Source organism: Salvia hispanica, chromosome 5 (assembly GCF_023119035.1).
Source record: "Salvia hispanica cultivar TCC Black 2014 chromosome 5, UniMelb_Shisp_WGS_1.0, whole genome shotgun sequence".
Classification (NCBI taxonomy): Eukaryota; Viridiplantae; Streptophyta; class Magnoliopsida; order Lamiales; family Lamiaceae; genus Salvia; species Salvia hispanica.
The window spans coordinates 2,420,823-2,438,948 of record NC_062969.1 but is presented as its reverse complement, the minus strand read 5'-3'; the positions used below and the strand labels follow the sequence as shown (position 1 = coordinate 2,438,948).

Sequence of the window (18,126 nt, the reverse complement as noted above, 5' to 3'; positions counted from 1 at the left end):
TATAACTCTACCCATTTTCAAATATGTATCTATCAATTATGTTGATATATATATATAGTTGGATTCATCTTTCATCACTAATTATTAAACTATTTATTTGAATTAGCTGGACAATAGTACTGTACTGCCCAACTATATTAATTTCTCTAATTAAGACCACAGGAAATGCACCTATATAGGTATGTATACCTATGATCATTGTTTGATTTTTCAAGTCTATGACTCTCTTTTTCCAAATTACTAGCTAGTATCAATTAAATTGCTAATAGTGTATCCAATCAAAATTAAAGCCGTGCATGTTAATATAAAGCTGTTCACGAAAAGAGCTTACTTGTAGACTTGTAGTTACATTATGTTTTGATTAATTCTCGAATTTTCGTATTAATGAATGATTTTGACTGAATGATATATACCTTCAAGTTTCTTCAATTAGTACAATTATGAATCTTCCTGGAAATTTCTTTTGCTATTTTTCACCCTCGTTGATTAACTCATTTCTTTTTCACCCTAGTAGAAAAGGAGAGAAAAAATACAGTACTTTCTTGTCAAATACAGTACTTTCACTAGTTTATCCATTATAGTACTAGTATATAGTAATAAAATTGATAATTGAAAGGAGGGATTTCGCACGCGTGTCGTAGGCGCGTGTCCCTTCCTATTCAACAATATTTATACGTTCTCACTTCCCAAAATACTCTTAATTAGTACGTGGTAAGTCGGATGTCGATCCCACGAGGAACGGTCGTATCCGTTATGTATTTCAACACTTAAGAGTTTGGTGATGCCGCCACGCTTTAATTTAAAGAAGGAAGAAACTAAACTACAGAAATTAAACCATACCTACGAACATGGTGGGAACTAAAGTTGAAAATAAATAAAAATGCAAGCAAACAATGAACTTAAGATAAAGCAATAAACTGCAACTTAAACTGGGCAAGTAAGTAAACTGAGCAGTTTAGCAGCAAAATCAGAACAGTGGCGAGAAAAATAACAACACTTTGTATAATAGCATTTTCGGGAATAAAAGGAACAAGGGGAAAGGAAACAGCTTTTGCCACGAAAATTACTAAGTAAAAGAGGCAAAAAGAACTAAGTAGAAGGCTGCTAACTAAATTCTAAGTGTTCATACCTAAATGAAAGCTAGAGAAGCTAATTTACTAGGAAAGAGACACTTAAAAGGTAATTCTAAAAGCCTACTTAACTAGCTAGTTTGGAGACTTCCTAAGGTGACTAAACTGACATGAAAAGCATGAGAGAGAGAGTTTAAAACTGATTTTTGGAGGCTCCATGTCAATGAGTGAAAAGGGATTGTACTAGTTGCTTGCTATGGGCTATTATCCAATGGTCAAAAGTAGTAGACAACTAAACTAAACAAAGGATAAAAGGATTAGCAATTTGAAATCAGATTTTTGGATTCCTAAATACACTAAGGCACGAAAACTATGAGAAAAGAGAGACTAAAAGACTGCTACACACTTAACTATGCTAAAGAAACACAAGATCAACAAGTTAACTACCTAATTATGCCTTGAAAACACCAAATAAAAAGCTGAAAATTAGCAACTTGGAGAAGATGAACAAGCTTAAGAACATTCAACAATGGAGGATAGAAATAACTAAAGAAACTGCAGCAACTAAAACACATTAGCTAGCATACAAGAACAAAGCTACTAAGCAAGGGAAAATCACCAACAATTGCAACTTAAATACACAAACGTTTTCTCTTCTTTTTTTTTTTACTAATTTTCGAAATTAAAAAGATGGAAAAGAAAGATTAACTAGCTAACCTAAACACTTAGAAAAGATCAAAGAAATAAGATGCAAAAAGAGAAATCTAAACAAGCTAAGCAAGTAAAACTAAACTAGCAACAACCACTATTTCTTTTTTCTTTTCTTCAATCAAAAGCTTCAAGTAGAATCAGCCCCGGCAAGACCCTTTCAAAAGCATAAAAAACTTCAAATAAACAAGCAAAGGAATCAACAAGGACAAAGGCTAGCTAGAGAACGAAAATAGTAAAACCAAAGCAAGAGATTAACTAAATGCTCAAGAACACCAACAACCAACCATAAATACTAAACACATAGAGATTTAAATACACCAAAAGCTCTTTATGATCAACCCAACAACCTTAACTAGAGAGTTAAGATGCTGGAAAATGAGTACAAACAAGGAACTAGATCATTCAAAGCATTAAAACACTACATAACAACAAGCTTCACCCCATGGTGAGCAAAAGTGGCAATGGCTGCCTATGGTTCGAAATTTACTTCAAGGATGAGAGAGAACTAAGCTTAGAGAGAGGAAATAAAACTAACTAAAGCTAGCTAAAAGTGGTGTCTCCAAAGTTAGAGAGAGGAAATAAAGATCACTATAATATTCATGCAATAAATTAATGTGCGAATAAAATTGCTGTGTCATTCATTTCTATCAAAATTATCATTATCAACGTCGAATTGATTACCAAGAATATTAAAAAATAGACAATAATTATAAATATGACCTTTCACCAATATTAAAACATCCAAATAACTGAATAAGTAGTAGTAACATATAAGAATTACATAAAATATCACAGAATGCAAAGTGAAATAATAAAAACATGGTTGGAAACGTACATATAAATCCAATTTATTATACTAATTTCCAATAAGGATCTTCTATGTTTTATAATCTTGTTTCAACATACCCCGCCACCGCCACTGCTAGCGCCACAGCCGGCACTGCCAGCGCCACCACTGCTAGCACCGGCTAAGACAGAACTAGCAACGGCGGTGCCGGCATAATTACGTCTCTTCTTGTGAGGGTGAGAGGGCTTTTTCTTTTGAGCACAAGCAAATATGAAGATAGACATGGCTGAAATGGAGACAAGAAGAATCAGCACCAAACCCCAACCCTCAAACACTTGATTCAATCTCTCTTTAACAACTCCTATAACTCTGCCCATTTTCTACTATGTATCTATAATCTATCAATGTATGCAAAATTATGTGATATATATAGTTGGATTCATCTTTCATCACTAATTACTAATCTATATATTTGAATTAGCTGGTCAATACTGCCAAATTGTATATAATATTATTTTTTCTAAGTTGAATAAGACCACAGGAAATGCACCTGGATACTTTTCCAATATCTGTAACCATTGTTGATTTTTCAAGGTAATTAAATATCTATGAACTCTCTTTTTCCAAATTACTGTAATTTAAAATTTTATTAGAATTGTTATAGTAGTGTGTCCAATCAAAGTTGTGCATGTTAATAAGCTTGGAGTTATATTATGGTTTGATCAATTCTCATATTAGTAGTACATGATTTTGACGGCATGACAGTGCCATCAAGTTTCTTGAATTAGTACAGGAAGTCATGATTTTCACCCTGGTTAGTTTTATTTTATGTAGATAAGCTACCGATTTTTCTTATCAAATACTCCCTCCGTCCCATATTTGGAGTGACAATTAGTTATGACACGGGTTTTAAGGAATTGGTGGAGTGTGTAATGAATGAAGTGAGAGGTGGAGTGTGTAATAAATGAAATGAGATGGTGGAGTGAGATGATGGAGTGTGTAATAAATTAAGTGAGTTGGTTGAAGGTGGGTCCCTCTTTGACTTTTTGGTTTTTTATTTTTGTTTTGATTTATTTTAATATAGATAATGGCATTTTGGTGTAATTTTAGTGAATAATGGGGTAAAATTTTATGTGCAAATATGGTAAATTCTAAATGTTACTCCAAATGTGGGACGGACTTTTATGGCAAAATGTCACTCCAAATCTGGGACGAATGGAGTAATTCACTAGTTTATCCATTATACTAATTAATTAAGACAATTCAAATTTTAAAAAATTGGAATATATTTGGGGACACCTTTAAAAAAATGATTTTCACCCTGGTTAGTTTTATGTAGATAAGCTACCGAATTTTCTTGATAAATAATTCACTAGTTTATCAAATATAATATAATTGATAATTAATTAAGACAATTCAAATTTAAAAAATTGGAATACATTTGGGGACACCAGAAAAGGAATAGATCGACTAATTTTGTGGGACGAATGAATGAAGTATAAATTTAGGTCTATAATTCATAGTTGATGCACATAGATACAAAAAAAATGCTGTATTTAAAATTTTATATTCTCATTATGAATAATATTGCATAATTCGAACATATCAAATTTTTTTCTAAGAAAAAAGGGTGTGAAGTTCAATGCAAGAGAAATGAAGAGAGGAAGTAATGTTGGCAAATACAAACCTTTTTAGTTTCGTACTTAACCAAGTTTTGGAAAGGTTGTGAAGTGAAGTTAAAAAAAAGTAAAACAATGCTTTTCTTAGTTTTCTTAAACATGTAGTAATAAAACCTAGTACTATAAGACAAGGCTTTTCTTGGCTTTTCCCATGCATCAAATTAAACACATCTTAAAACAAGCATCATTATTAAACTTCTTTCACAAGATAACTTTACAAATAATATGGAGTAGTATATATATACACATGTATAGTTCTTGAAGATCTTGAATCTATATTTGGGGCCTTAATTTTCCAACAGACTTGAGGATGTGCTTCTTTTTCTTCTTCTTCCTTTTTTTTGTATGTACAACTCCTAAGGATGATCCTCCTCTGCAAAATGAGAGTTAAAGATGTGTTACAAAGGAGAGGATATTCAAGTTTTCAGATAAGAAACCACGCAACTTACGCGAAGAGTCTTCGTCTATATGTACAAAGAAACTCGCTGCGACTATCAGATAGCACAGAAGAAGCATCAGCCCTTTGAAGTAATTTGATGTCCCTTCCTGCATATATATGTATTTGTATGAATGAGTTGCAATACGAGATTACTTTCGAGAAAGCAAGTTAAATATCTCACCTGTAGCATGAAGGCTACTACAAGAACTGTCATGATTAGAGTAGCTGTCTCAAATAGCTTGAAGTTCAAGTCCATCGGAAGCCCCATGATCCAACCAACAACCACGGTGAACGGTATCTGTAGTTATTGCACCACCATCTTTTTTAATGTGTAATCGCCTTCCGATATATAAATGGAAGAACAGACACGAATATGCAATGGCAAACAAGAGATTGAAGGGATAGAAGTTTCAAGGTTTCTAAACCATACATGAAAACTTGAGACGATTGTAATTGAAACTAGTAGAGAAACAAACATCAGAAGTTTCTTCTAAAAATGCTAGGAAGAATTTTAATTCAAATCATGCTTTTATCATATTATCGCTTAACAACTATTGTAAATCAACGAGCTTTTTGATGTGGTAAAAACATACCACAAACATTGATATTTGTGTTGATGAGCCAATCGCCACTCCTAGAGAAATGTCCTGCTCAAGTACTTGAAATTTGAGAAACCAAATTTTTACACAGGGTCGAGAACGAAAAACCAAACACTTACAAGCTTGTCCTTGACAGCAAACATGACAGCACCCGCATGCTCTGCTGCATTCCCAACAATTGGGAGCAGAATTACACTTATAAACTCAACGGGGATGTTCATCGCAACAGATGCCCCCTGAAAATACCATGTCACATTACAACCAATATCGTTGACAGATTACAAAATAGAGTAACCTAAATGAAGCAGTTCGTTAGACGTTACCAGTCAAAACTTTGAAGATATAGGGATGTTCCAGAAATAGAGTAGTTACCTCTATAGCATTAACCAGGTATTGAGACAAAACTGATATGAAGCAAGTCAACGTAAATAACCACACGATTGATTCCCACTTTGATATATCTGGAACTTCTTCGTCAACAGAGTTCCCACCAGTTGGACGTTCCTCCTAGGTTTATATGAATTGAGATCAATGTATAAAGCTAACCAGGAAAAGATTACTATAGAAAATTCTGAAATGCAATGCAAATGACTTGCAAAATATCTCATGAAACTGCTAGTAAAGAACTTTAACTTCTTATATACTGTACTCGTTTAATGAGCATTTATTACAGTAGAAAATCGGACACTGAAGTATGATTCATCGAGTAAACACACCAAGATATATGATTATGAAGCTGCCTGGTGATTTGCGTTAACTATTGATTAGTCTCACCATAATATCATGTGGAATGCTACAACAGTAAAAACTTTGCCTAGTTTCTGCCTACAGATTAATGTACATAACGTGAGGGACCAGCTGAGCTTTAACATTTAAGATATAAATAAATCAGGAAAATTTTACAAGATAGTTCAATAATCTTCATCAATACATAGTGTTTCCACAATGACGGAGAGATCTACCTCATTTATTGGCATATACAGATTCTTTTGGCTGGTTAGCTGGAAAAAAATGTAGGCTACATATGCCACCAGCATAATGCAACTGCTAAACCTTGAAAGGGCAAGCTCTGACTTGCCAAAGTCTAACTCAGTGCGAGTGTAATGTAAAACTGCAGGAAATAAGAGACCCATAACTGCCATCAAGAGCAATCCCGAGTTCATTGCTGCCGATGGCTACAAGTGATTGGGGAAATGAAAAAACCTTGCAGTTAGATAACCAATAACACACAACTAATGTATAGCATCTGAAAAAGGGTATGCCATCCGTCCCGCTATTAGTGGCCTACATGGTTTGTGTGTAAAGTGACTAAAGTTGAATAAATTTCTGTGTAAAAATTTTCCTTAGTTGGACTAGGCCACTTATAGTTGACAACCAGCGTACAGATCAGTTATAGTGGGACGGAGCGAGTCGTAATTTCTTTTAGATAAGCACACTAATAACAATGCACCAACCTTGTTGAACACTTGCTCCCTTCTAAGAGCAAGCCCACCTCCAAAAAGTGCACATCCAAGTACTAATAACAGATTAGAAAGGATCGATCCCAGCAATGACTGCTGGACAACACGTATCATGCCATTTCGAAGTGCAAGCATGGATATTATCATCTCCGTTGCATTACCAAATGTAGCATTCAAAAGACCGCCAACTGAGAATTTAGAAAAATGCGAGTGAAGTGTCATGCGGAAATCAGAATCATAAAGCAGATATCAAAATACATAGACAGCACTGAATATACAAAAAGCATAAACCATAGCCATATTTATATGATGGAAAAAACTGCAAGCATATCCTTTACAAGGATTTATCTATGTGCTTCAAGAAATGATAGATGCGTGTTGAAAGTGAGAAAATAATGTGTGCATAAAAGTTAATGGGAGATGCCATAAAAAATTTCCTATGCAGACTTAAATTTAGAAGTTGATGCAAGTGAGTTTAGTAAATGGGGCATGTATGAATGCATTCAAGTTTTGACAAATAATGTTTCAGATAGATGGAATAAATCCTGGCATATATGGTAAATACAGACAATGAATTAGCAGAACCTAACCTGTTGGTCCAGTAAAGAAAGCTAGCTGCCTACACCAAAAGAAAAGCAAATCAAAACCATATCAAATAATGAGCCATACAATGATTCAAGCTAGACACAACCCCTATTATGTTTACAGACATTGAGTTAGCACAAAAAAATTTACTTCAGGTATGCAATAATAAGCAGTAGTTTCATCGTTCGATGTCCATGAAAAAGTGCATTTTGGCACACATATAATAAGAGCCTTCTTTCCAAATATCAAACCTCACTGGAAGGATATTAAGAATAAGCATATATATATTCAAATAAAGTTGAATGCCCATCACGTGATGTATGAAAATCTAAGATGAGATGTAAATAGCATACATACTCTGTAGCCCAGCCCAAACGTTCAGCCAAAGGGATGATGCCGATCAAACTTAAAAAGAACACCCATCCCTGGATTCAGTTCAATGCATTAGTCCAAAACAGAGAAAACTAAACCTTGAGAAAGACAAACTGAGCTACAAAACTGAAACTCACATGATTTTTTGTAATTTTGTCAACTAATATCGCGGAAGGACCAAAAGGTACAAGCAAGTTCAATTTATTGGAAAACAGAACAATCTTAATACTGCGAAATATGCTCCTTAGTATGATACACCGAGAGCCACAATTTTCTGATCCATGGCCAACTATACCGCTCTCTGTAGTTATCTCCTCTGAAGATATCTTTCTCCCAGTAGGCCGAGAGCTGAAAAGAGGTAGCCCTTCAAGCCCTAACGACGACTTTCCAGATAACGAGTCCATCTGTTTGGATAATTTCATCTCATATGGTTAAACAAACAATGAATATTGAAGCCAGAATCAATAATTATTCAAGTTTTTTCACCATACATCAAAGAACTCACATATAATGATGAAGCTATCCTAACTGCTAAATAAAATGCTCAAATTTGATTTTAAGCAATCATTCCCACACAACATTGATGTAAACACACTAAACATACAATTCTAAACGAATTCACTTCAAAAGTTTCCAATTTCCGAGAGAGAAATGAACACTAACCTCGAGATGTAAATCGAATTCCGAGGTGGGTGAATCGGTATCGGCCATCTACTACAACTTGTGCAGCAAAACAAGAGCAACAAACAGCTACTCATTTCCTAACGCGGGCATTGTTGAGAAATTGGGGAAATTGAGACAAGAGAAAGCCCTAGAATAATGAGCCCCCACGAATTCAATGCTTAGAGAGAAAGATTCATCAAGTGTGGGGGAAGTCAACAACTGCTGCGGGCCAAATCAATTAATGAAAGTAAACTCTTATGAACAATTTCGATTGAATTTCGGGGCTTGAGTGTGTGAATTTGTGTGGGTTTTTTCTACGATTTGATAGCTGCGTTTCGATGATTTGGGCGTCAAGGCTGAGGAAGGGATTGAGGAATTGCCGAATTGGGAAGAATGGGAAAGGTAGTTAATTTAGTTATGAAATCATCTTCAAAATTGATACTTTACTCCCAAAAACATGACACCTCAGAAAAAAAAATGTTATTTTAATATTTGAAAAAATAAAGTAATCAAAATTGTCTGCTCCCTCCGTCTGTCATTAGGAGTTTCATTCAATGGCGGCACGAGTTTTAAGAAATGTTAAGAAAAGTGGGTAGAAAAAAGTTAGTGGAATAGGAGTCCCACTTGTATATACTCCCTCCGTCCATGATTAAAAGTCTCATTTCTAAATGGTGCGTGATATAAGAAATGTTAAGAATAGTGAGTGGAAGAAAGTTAGTGGAATAGGGGTTCCACTTGTATATATTAGTTTTAAATGATATGTGAGTGGAATGAGTTAGGTGGGGGTGAGACCCTAGTACCATTTATGGTAGTGAACCGGGACTCCTATTTGCGGACGGAGAGAGTTAAATTTTATATCTATGTACATAGGGGTATTAGTGTCAATATATAAATAATGATGTTATTAATGTTATAATGACAGTTTTTACATCTGAAATTCATTTTTCATCCTTCTTTGCATAAAGTATTTTTCACATTTAATTTTTTTGCAATTTTTTTGATAAAATAGGCAATGTGCACTTAATTAATGAAAGATGTAAAAAGGACCTATAGTTTTTAATGTAAATAATGAATTTGAATTTTAACTTTAATCATATTAAAAGTATTAATGCTATTTTTCTTTCCGTTAAATTGGTAACTAATGTGTTTAAACTTTAAACTTTATATTTCTAATAATGTTGTTGGTAAGATTGTTTAATCTATGGATGAAAAGTTAGAAACTACTACAAAAGAAACTAAATATGCAATATATACATGATTAGGCTTGATTCTCACTCAAGCATAAACTCAAATTAACTAATCGTTAATCTAATTAATTATTAATCGAATCGACGTTACATCTAAGGTTGAGCAATATAACTCTCTATCAATGTCAAATAAGGTTTAATGATTCAATTCGGAAAATAATAAACATATTTACAATGATTCGACTTCCGACCAGTTGGAAGGGACAAATTTGAGTTCATGTGTTGTTTTCAAGTTTTACACGTCATACAAATAAATTAATTCTAATAAAAGTTTTTAGCAAATTTTATCACTTTGGAATCCCACAACCAATAATCTAATTGAGAACTAAAACATGAGCTAATAAAGCGAAGTAGGAGATTAGAATATTAATTATTGTTAAAGAAGAAAATGTTTCACTTAACATCTCTATATGGAATACAAAACCTTACTTTGTGACAGAGGAGTAATAAATATTTTGAGTGTAATAATGAGTAAAATAGAAATAATTTAAATGTATTTATTTTTTATAACGATAGATTGATCACTTTTTACTTTTTGTATTCATTTACAATTTAATTATAAAAAAATTATGTTAGTAATATTTTACGTGAACATCACTCATATTTAGTCTGGATTTATTGTACCTGATGTGTTTTGCGCATTTGGTATGTTCTAATTCCTGAAAAAAATTGTTATTGGCATTTTAATTTTATAAATTACTCATACTATATAAAAATATATAAAAATCAAAGTTTAATTTGTTATTTTATTTATTTATTTGAAATTTTAAGGAAAATGAAGACATCAATCTTTAATTTTTAAATGAACTTTTGAATTATTAAAATAAAAATAAATATAGTTACATCTAACGTGAAATGTTTTTTTGTAGTAGTACTACTCAAAAGCCCAATTATAAAGCCCAATTCTTTTCTTTTTTCCTTTTTAAATTTTGGGAGAATCCAATCGCGTTGAACGATGCATGCCCAGTATTTGACTAGAAGCATAAAGCCCTAATTTCAAATTTGCCAAGAATGATCTTAACATATTGAATTTGTTTTAGCAATAGAACCTAATTTCGAGCTGGAATTCCTACTCCGCCGGTAATATCTTCCCAATTTATCCGCAGTTCATCATTTACAAATTCTCAAAAATTTATTTTGACATGTAGATACCAAATGCGCGTGAATTTGTGCGTATGCTTAGCTCTTTCTGTTCATCATTGCATTTTATCGGAGTATTTTGGCTGTTGAGTGACATGCAACTGCTTTATCTATAATTTTCAGTTATTAGTGTTGCATTTAGGTTTTCAATTTGGGAATATTGTAGCTTATTTGTTTCATTTTATCAGTTGCCGGCTAAGTAGGCTTTCTGTCTTTATAGGGAAAAGATTAGGTGTTTTTAGTGGAGCCTTTAGTTGTGTTACATTTTACTCTTAAAAACATTCAAAATAGCTCTAATGCTGTATGATTGAAGAATCTGCTGCTGTTAAACTAGATCACTGTTTTGTGAAATTTGACAAATTTATTGTCTGTCTAATTACTATAATGATATCATATTGCACAGAGCTGTTATCTTGTAAGCTGTGGTGAGATCTCATTAGAAGGTGCTGTTTCTGCTGAAATGGATTGGTCAGAAGATAATTTGTGCATAAAAGCTTAGGTATTTTTTAGTGGAACCTTTAGTTGTGTTACATTTCACTCTTAGGTGGTGTTCGGTTTCTAAGATAAAATAATACAATGATACAATCTACGATTAAGTTGTGAGATTATTTTAGTCATAGGGGATTAGCTATGACTAATTATCCCACGATTATCTATCTAGGATTGAGTTGTGGAGTTTAATCTCATGAACCAAACACGCTACAAATTTAATATCGGATACAATCTTGCAAACCGAACACCCCCTTAAAAAACATTCAAAATAGCTGTATTGCTGTGTGATTGAAGAATCTGCTGCTGTTAAACTAGATCATTGTTTTGTGAAGTTGTTTGACAAATTTATTGTCTGTCTGATCACTATAATGATATTGCACAGAGCTGTTATCTTGTAAGCTGCGGTGAGATCACATAAGAAGGTGCTGTTTTCTGCTGAAATGGATTGGTCAGAAAATAATTTTTGCATAAAATGTAATAAAGGTGGGAATGTGCTGCTTTGCAGTGGAAGGGGGTGTCCTTTAGTTGTTCATGAAGGGTGTTTGGGCTGCCCAGCTAGATTAGATGATGCAGAGCGCTTCTTTTGTCCCTATTGTGGGTACAAGCGAGCTGTTGCAGAGTCGCGTAAAGCTAGGGAATGTGTTTTGGCTAGAAAGAAAGCTTTGTTGATTTTTATGGGTGGCAGTGGAATGGATATGGGAGAAAATAAGACATTTGCGGACAATAGGCTTAATCGATCAAAAATTGTTGATGCGGATGATGGTAAGAGTAAGTCTAAAAACGATGGATTTATTGATCGACGTTGTATGCTTGGTAGAGACGGAAAGATTGGCAAAACAGAAGAGGATTCTGAATCTTCTGATGGTTCTGATGGTGAGGATCCTTCACTTATGATGAATGGGGAAAATGGTAATGGAACCGTGGAAGGGAAACAGATTCAGGAAGAGAAGCGTGAAGTTTCTGTAGAAAAGAAAAATATTCAGGAAGAGGAGCGTGAAGCGTCTGTAGAGAAAGAAAATATCCAGGAAGAGGAACGTGAAGCTTCTGTAGAAAAGGAAAATATTCAGGAAGAGGACCGTGAAGCGTCTGTAGAGAAAGAAAACATTCAGGAAGAGGAACGTGAAGCTTCTGTGGAAGAAGAAAGTATTCAGGTCATGGATTGTGGAACTTCGTCTGCTTCCACCAACCGAGACTCCTCACTAAATGGGGGTGCAAGAGCTAAGAGAGGATCAAAAAGGAGCAAGCCCATAGACAAAGAGCCCGAAACTGTTTCAGCGCAAAGTAAATATCACAAACATCATGATAAGAAGAAGCAGGCATCTACAACTTCGACTCCTACAAAGAGATCCACTAGGATATCATCTTCGGCTATGGGAACTGGAAAAGTAGTGAGGGAAGAATTTGCTTCTCCTAGGAGTTTGAGAAAACATGAAAAACCATCAGAAAAATCGTAAGAATACTTAAATTACTGGATATATATGTTTGTACTAATGCATTTTTGCCTTTTCTTGTATATCCTTACTGATAGGCACTAATTGCTTCGTGAGCTAGTGACACATTTAGCAGCGGGAAACGTAGGAAAGTGGTGTGGATGGAGGAAGAAGATGAAGCACTCAAGGTAAATTGTGGAATTCTAATTGATTTTCTGAGGATTATATCTATCCATTCCTTTGATAACCAGTACAGCTCTATCAATCTTTATAAATGCAAGTGGATCTTCAAATCATTGAATTGTTTTCGATACATATCTTTCGCTGAGTAATTTAGTTAACGATTCTTGTTGCTATAGGAAGGAGCAAAGAAATATATGGATGAAGAGAAAATCCCTTGGAAAAAAATCTTGGAAGAGAGCAGTAAGTTCGACCCTACTCGGACTCCAAATGATCTTAAGAATAGATGGAGGAACGGGAAATTTGCGTAGTTTGGCTACTTGGAGGGTGGTGATGAAGGTATATATGGACAGAAAGGCTCTTGGCTCTCAAATCTCTTCCTTGTATGACATATTTTGCTTGCTCTTATCAGTGGTCTGCTTTTTTTTGATTAAATTTGTCCATTGATTGTCCATTGATGGGTGAGAGCTGCTGATTAACTCTAATTTTGACTTAAGTCATCTAATGTAATGAGTGAAACTGCTGATATACTCTGGGATGCTATCAATGAATTAAAGTGATAAAATGCAAACTTATATATTGTACAAACTCAAAACTCCTCGACACAGCTTTAACACTGTTTCAATACAATATCAATGCAGAGTAAAATTTCAAGATTTTAATGTCAACACAGTATCAACACAAACATCAATCATTGACTAGCGTTTGAAATTCTGTTGATATTTTCCTGTTGATGTTTTTTTGTGATCTGTTGACATTTTTCAATGGTCCAGATCATAGTATTGAGCTTGTACAATATTTAGAGTTTTCATTTGATCACTTCTCTAACTTTTATTATATGTTATGTTATAATAATATCACATTTTTTGTGTTTACAAACTTTAAGAATATAATGAGAAATGTCACACATTGAATTTTATTTTGCTCAGATCTATTCTTATATATGCCCAATTAATAAGATTGAACGGCCCAACAAATCAGCCCGTTTATACTCAAGTCATGGAAAGCCCACTTCAGGCCCAAAACTCGAAACACGCAGTAATTTTGTATTGATGATGATCTGTTAACATACGACTATTATTTAACAATTTGTAATCAAAATTTGATAATTTATTGAAGTATAATTAAACATTAATTAAATAAAAAATTTGAGCCAGTCGCACCATAAGAACATCCACGATTAAAGTTATTATATTAATTATCAGACATCCTCACAATGCTTTATATTGTAAACAAAATTTCAGATGACTATTGTTTATGTATCACAAAATTAGCCCAAAAAGAAACATTGCTTTTAGTTATAACTAAAAAAGATCCTTTTGTAAAGTTAACTTTTTCCCCTCTTTTTGTATAAAGAAACCGTGTGTTTTTGCTTTTGGGATTTGACCTTAAAACTTCAACAATAAATTGAGTAATTGTGTCCCTATATATACGAATTAAAGTAATTGTGAATGGAACAATTTAATGCAATGTTTTCGCATTCACAAAAGAAGATGTGTTTTTATTTTAATCAATGAAGATGTGTTTTTATTTTAATCAATCTAAAAGTCTCAAAGTTTTTCTGTTTCTAGTTTTTGCGGGTTGGATTTTTACTGCTTGGCATGAATCTTTGCTCGTCATTTGCCAGCTTGAGTCTTTTTCGGTTAATAAAAAGAAAACCTAAGTCTTCAACTTATTTGTAAGCACTTCATTGCACCCACAATCTAAAAGTATTCACTTAAAATATTTATGGGCGTCTGACATGCATTAATACTGTACAGCGTGCGAGCATGTCGCGCTTCGCCATATGCAACGCTGCGTTTCCTAGTACGCACACAGTGTTGTTGCGCTCGGGGAAGCCGCGTTGCTATTGCCCTTAACAATCATTTGTTAAAGCATCGTTGGAAGCAAAGTTTTACTTTATAAATTAATAAAGTGGTCATTCTAGATTTATGGAAGCTACCTCCATCGCCCTTAGTTCACACACGATATCATAACTGCAAATTATATCTAATAATATTTGATACTCCTATATTGTTTCTGTTGCCAAATTAATATGTCAAAAAAAAATATTTCTCTATTCACGCCGAATCAATTTTTTTTAATATCAATGTTGATTTATTTGTAATTGAAAATTTGGGAATTTGGTTGAATATCAAGAATGGCCATAATTCCAAGAAATAAAAAAATGAATAGAAAATTAGAAACTTTTTCCACTTTGACGTTAATAAATAGTACTACTAGTAGTATCTGATTTAAAAAATCATAAAATGAAGACTTCTACTTTTTAGAACATTAGAGTCTCCAGAATTTCAAACTAAAGTATTAATAGTACTAATTTAATTTTGTAGTAACAAAATACATTTTTCATTAAAATTATTATTAACGCTTTTTTTGTTTTCTTTCAAGATGTGCGTTGACGGGACCCAAAAGTATAAAACCCAAGATGTGCTTTCTTTTCATTTACATCTAATTATCTTATTAATATAAAAGCCAAATTTCTTTTCTTAACTGTGAATTATATATAGATCTCGCACAAAAGATTTAGAAACTTATTTGGTCATATTAATTTATTTATGTTGATTCAATCTATGGAAAAATGGTGCTAAGTAAAGAATTTATCGCATAATATACTACTCCCTCCGTCCCGTTTTAGCAGTCCAATTGACTTTTCTGCTCTTTTAATTTACCATTTCTCCTCTTTAACTATTTTTTACTATCATTTTTATAAAAACATGGCAGAAAAGTCAATAGGACTGCTAAAGCGGGACGGAGGGAGTATTAAACATGCATTGAAATTTTTGGCACAAAGAGCACTAATAAAGTTCATAAAATCAGCAGATAACATTACAAGACAAAACAGCAGCAAATTGATTATGACACATTCTTATATGACATAAGATCACAAAATCATTAAGTTGATCAACTTGTGATAATATATGTGAGGATAAATTATAAAAGAGTGAGTGTGACGTTTTTACAAAATATGCACAATTTTGAGTGAATATTGCATACTTTTAGTAGACGGAGAGGAGAGACTACTAGTATTTCAAAAAAAAAAAGTTACATTTTTCATAATTAATGTTGCATTATTGCATACTTTAAGTCACTACATTTTACCCATATTTTTAAAGTATACCATTCCATTCTACATTTCTACTAGCGACAATAGTAATACTACTAATTAGCTTAATATTATGTCGTACATATACTAGTTAACATAACGATTAATTGCGAATGGAGAAGCACAAAAATTATGGATGGTAAAAATAATTAAACAAAAACCACTCTGAAATTTTAGATGTAGGGTCTCAAATATCGTAAAATCTATACAATATAAATACAGAATTTTCAATTTTGGGCAAAATAATGAAGCTGTTATAAAATTATGCACGTAATAATTGGACATTATTATGTTACCATATTTGTTCTTTGTGTTCTTACCAGAGATAGAATATTGAAACAATGTAATTCGCATTCCTTAATGATCTTGTACATCATACTATAATTTCATCAGTTATCAAAGTCCGTTGTATCCACATTTATGGATTTGCCTTACCTAGAAATAAATCAAATGCCATAAGCTTAGAATGTGTGATTCATGATCATATGGTATTTGTTTCGGACACAATAACAAGATCATGAAAAAACACAATCCAAACTGATGACATTTGTTATGTTTTCAGGCAGGGTAATGTATAAACATGAACACACCGAACTTTGATTACTGAAGAAGTAATAGAATGATGCAGATCATTCATTGATCAAGGTGAAACTGGGGTCATGACATCAAGCTTCTTCATGTTATAAGAGTAGAAACACTAAATCTTGATTTTGTATGAAAAAGAATGTTGTGAGTGAATGTTTTTCTATTCACCAAATAGTATCATATATTTATAGTCCAAATAAAAGTATCAAGATTCTATCCCAAATCTTTTCATTTAACATCTTCCAAATAATATTAATGAATTTTATTCTGTCATTGATCTTCAATTATAAAAAAAAATAGCTGCGTATATAAATTCTAACATGATTTATTAAAACAGGGAATTTAATTAATTTTAATACATGGCTTTATATGCGCATTCAATAGTATTTAGTTAATTCTGATATGGCGTTATCTACATTCACAAAAGAAACTGCAGCAAGATTTCAAATGAAAGGATAATACTATCAAAATTAATTAGTGGAATGTGAGGTTTGATGTAACACATTCTTAATGCATCATTCAAGTAATTCAAATGTCTGTTTTTATTCTCATTTGATTTGTGACATTTTTAGCCTCACGCAGTATATTTTTGTAGAATTTTTTTATTGAGTTAAAACATACTAGGTTAATTTTATTCACCAAATCAAAACAAAATCACGTCATCATATTCCTTTGTCCAAAAATTAATCACGAATTTCCACTTCAGTTCATCCATTAAAATTAGTCCCATATTTGTCACATTTTTCCATTTCCGTTCATCCCACAAATTTTATCACATTTCATTTTTTACCATGACCTCACATTCCACTAATTCATTTTCACTCACATTTTATTATAAAACTAATACTTTAAAAGTATAACCCACTATCTACTAACTTTTTTAACTCATTTTCTATTACTACATTTTTTAAGATCTGTGCTCGGTCAAACTGTGATAAATTTAAGGGACGGAGGGAGTACTACAATACTATCACTTCACCATATTATCAACATCAGCCAATATATTTATTCCAGCCATATATAAAATATTCTGTTCACACCTACCCACAGAATGTTTAGCATCATATCCTATTTTTTTTTTCCAAATATAATATTTATTAGAAGTGACTACATGTTCAGTAGGGACAATACCAAGTCTCTATTTGATACACTTTATTTTCCTAGAAATTACATGGAAGATAACTTTGTGGGTTCCTCACAAAAAAAGGTTTGTATCGTGTGGACCCAATATTATGAGGTTAGTATATACTCCACCTCTTCCTTTTATATATTTGTTCATTTATCTAGCAAATTATGATTACTTATATCTTTTGCCACTAATTTACTAATTTGGACAATAATAACAGGTTGTCCAATTTAAGTTTATTTTTTTTTTATTTAGAAATGAATTTTAGTTTAATTTTTGCTAATATTACCTTGTCCAATAAGACACTTCCCAATCAAAACAATTTCTTATTGGACCAACCAAATAATAAGCTGCAAACAAATGTAATTTAGTTGGTATTTGATAATACGATTTTTTCCCAATTAATAGAGCAGAGGTTCAAGTAACCATAATCACACTATTGACCTTTTAAAGAAAAA

The 18,126-nt window shown here is 32.7% G+C and overlaps 2 protein-coding genes across 5 annotated transcripts; one reads left to right on the top strand and one right to left on the bottom strand.

Annotated features, from left to right (window-relative positions):
• Positions 1-4,410: 4,410 nt before the first annotated feature.
• Positions 4,411-8,756, bottom strand: LOC125186780 (vacuolar cation/proton exchanger 3-like). Its single transcript, XM_048083224.1, has 12 exons — positions 8,366-8,756; positions 7,840-8,106; positions 7,688-7,755; positions 7,336-7,364; positions 6,740-6,933; positions 6,248-6,460; positions 5,658-5,792; positions 5,405-5,521; positions 5,280-5,333; positions 4,868-4,984; positions 4,697-4,793; positions 4,411-4,620 (listed from the first exon to the last, which is right to left on the bottom strand). Exons 1-12 carry the CDS (start codon positions 8,411-8,413, stop codon positions 4,604-4,606), a joined length of 1,356 nt encoding a protein of 451 aa, XP_047939181.1. The 5' UTR covers positions 8,414-8,756; the 3' UTR covers positions 4,411-4,603.
• A 1,802-nt stretch (positions 8,757-10,558) lies between these two features.
• On the top strand, positions 10,559-13,289 carry LOC125186653 (caldesmon-like). Of its 4 annotated transcripts, XM_048083068.1 has the most exons (6): positions 10,559-10,692; positions 11,156-11,251; positions 11,627-11,666; positions 11,750-12,694; positions 12,796-12,862; positions 13,034-13,289. In XM_048083068.1, exons 4-6 carry the CDS (start codon positions 11,919-11,921, stop codon positions 13,163-13,165), a joined length of 975 nt encoding a protein of 324 aa, XP_047939025.1. In that variant the 5' UTR covers positions 10,559-10,692; positions 11,156-11,251; positions 11,627-11,666; positions 11,750-11,918; the 3' UTR covers positions 13,166-13,289. The 4 variants fall into 4 exon arrangements, 3 of the variants coding, with proteins under 3 accessions (XP_047939025.1, XP_047939023.1, XP_047939024.1); XR_007170483.1 differs by having other exon boundaries at positions 11,627-12,694; positions 12,773-12,862; positions 13,034-13,074; XM_048083066.1 differs by having other exon boundaries at positions 11,627-12,694.
• Positions 13,290-18,126: the final 4,837 nt, after the last annotated feature.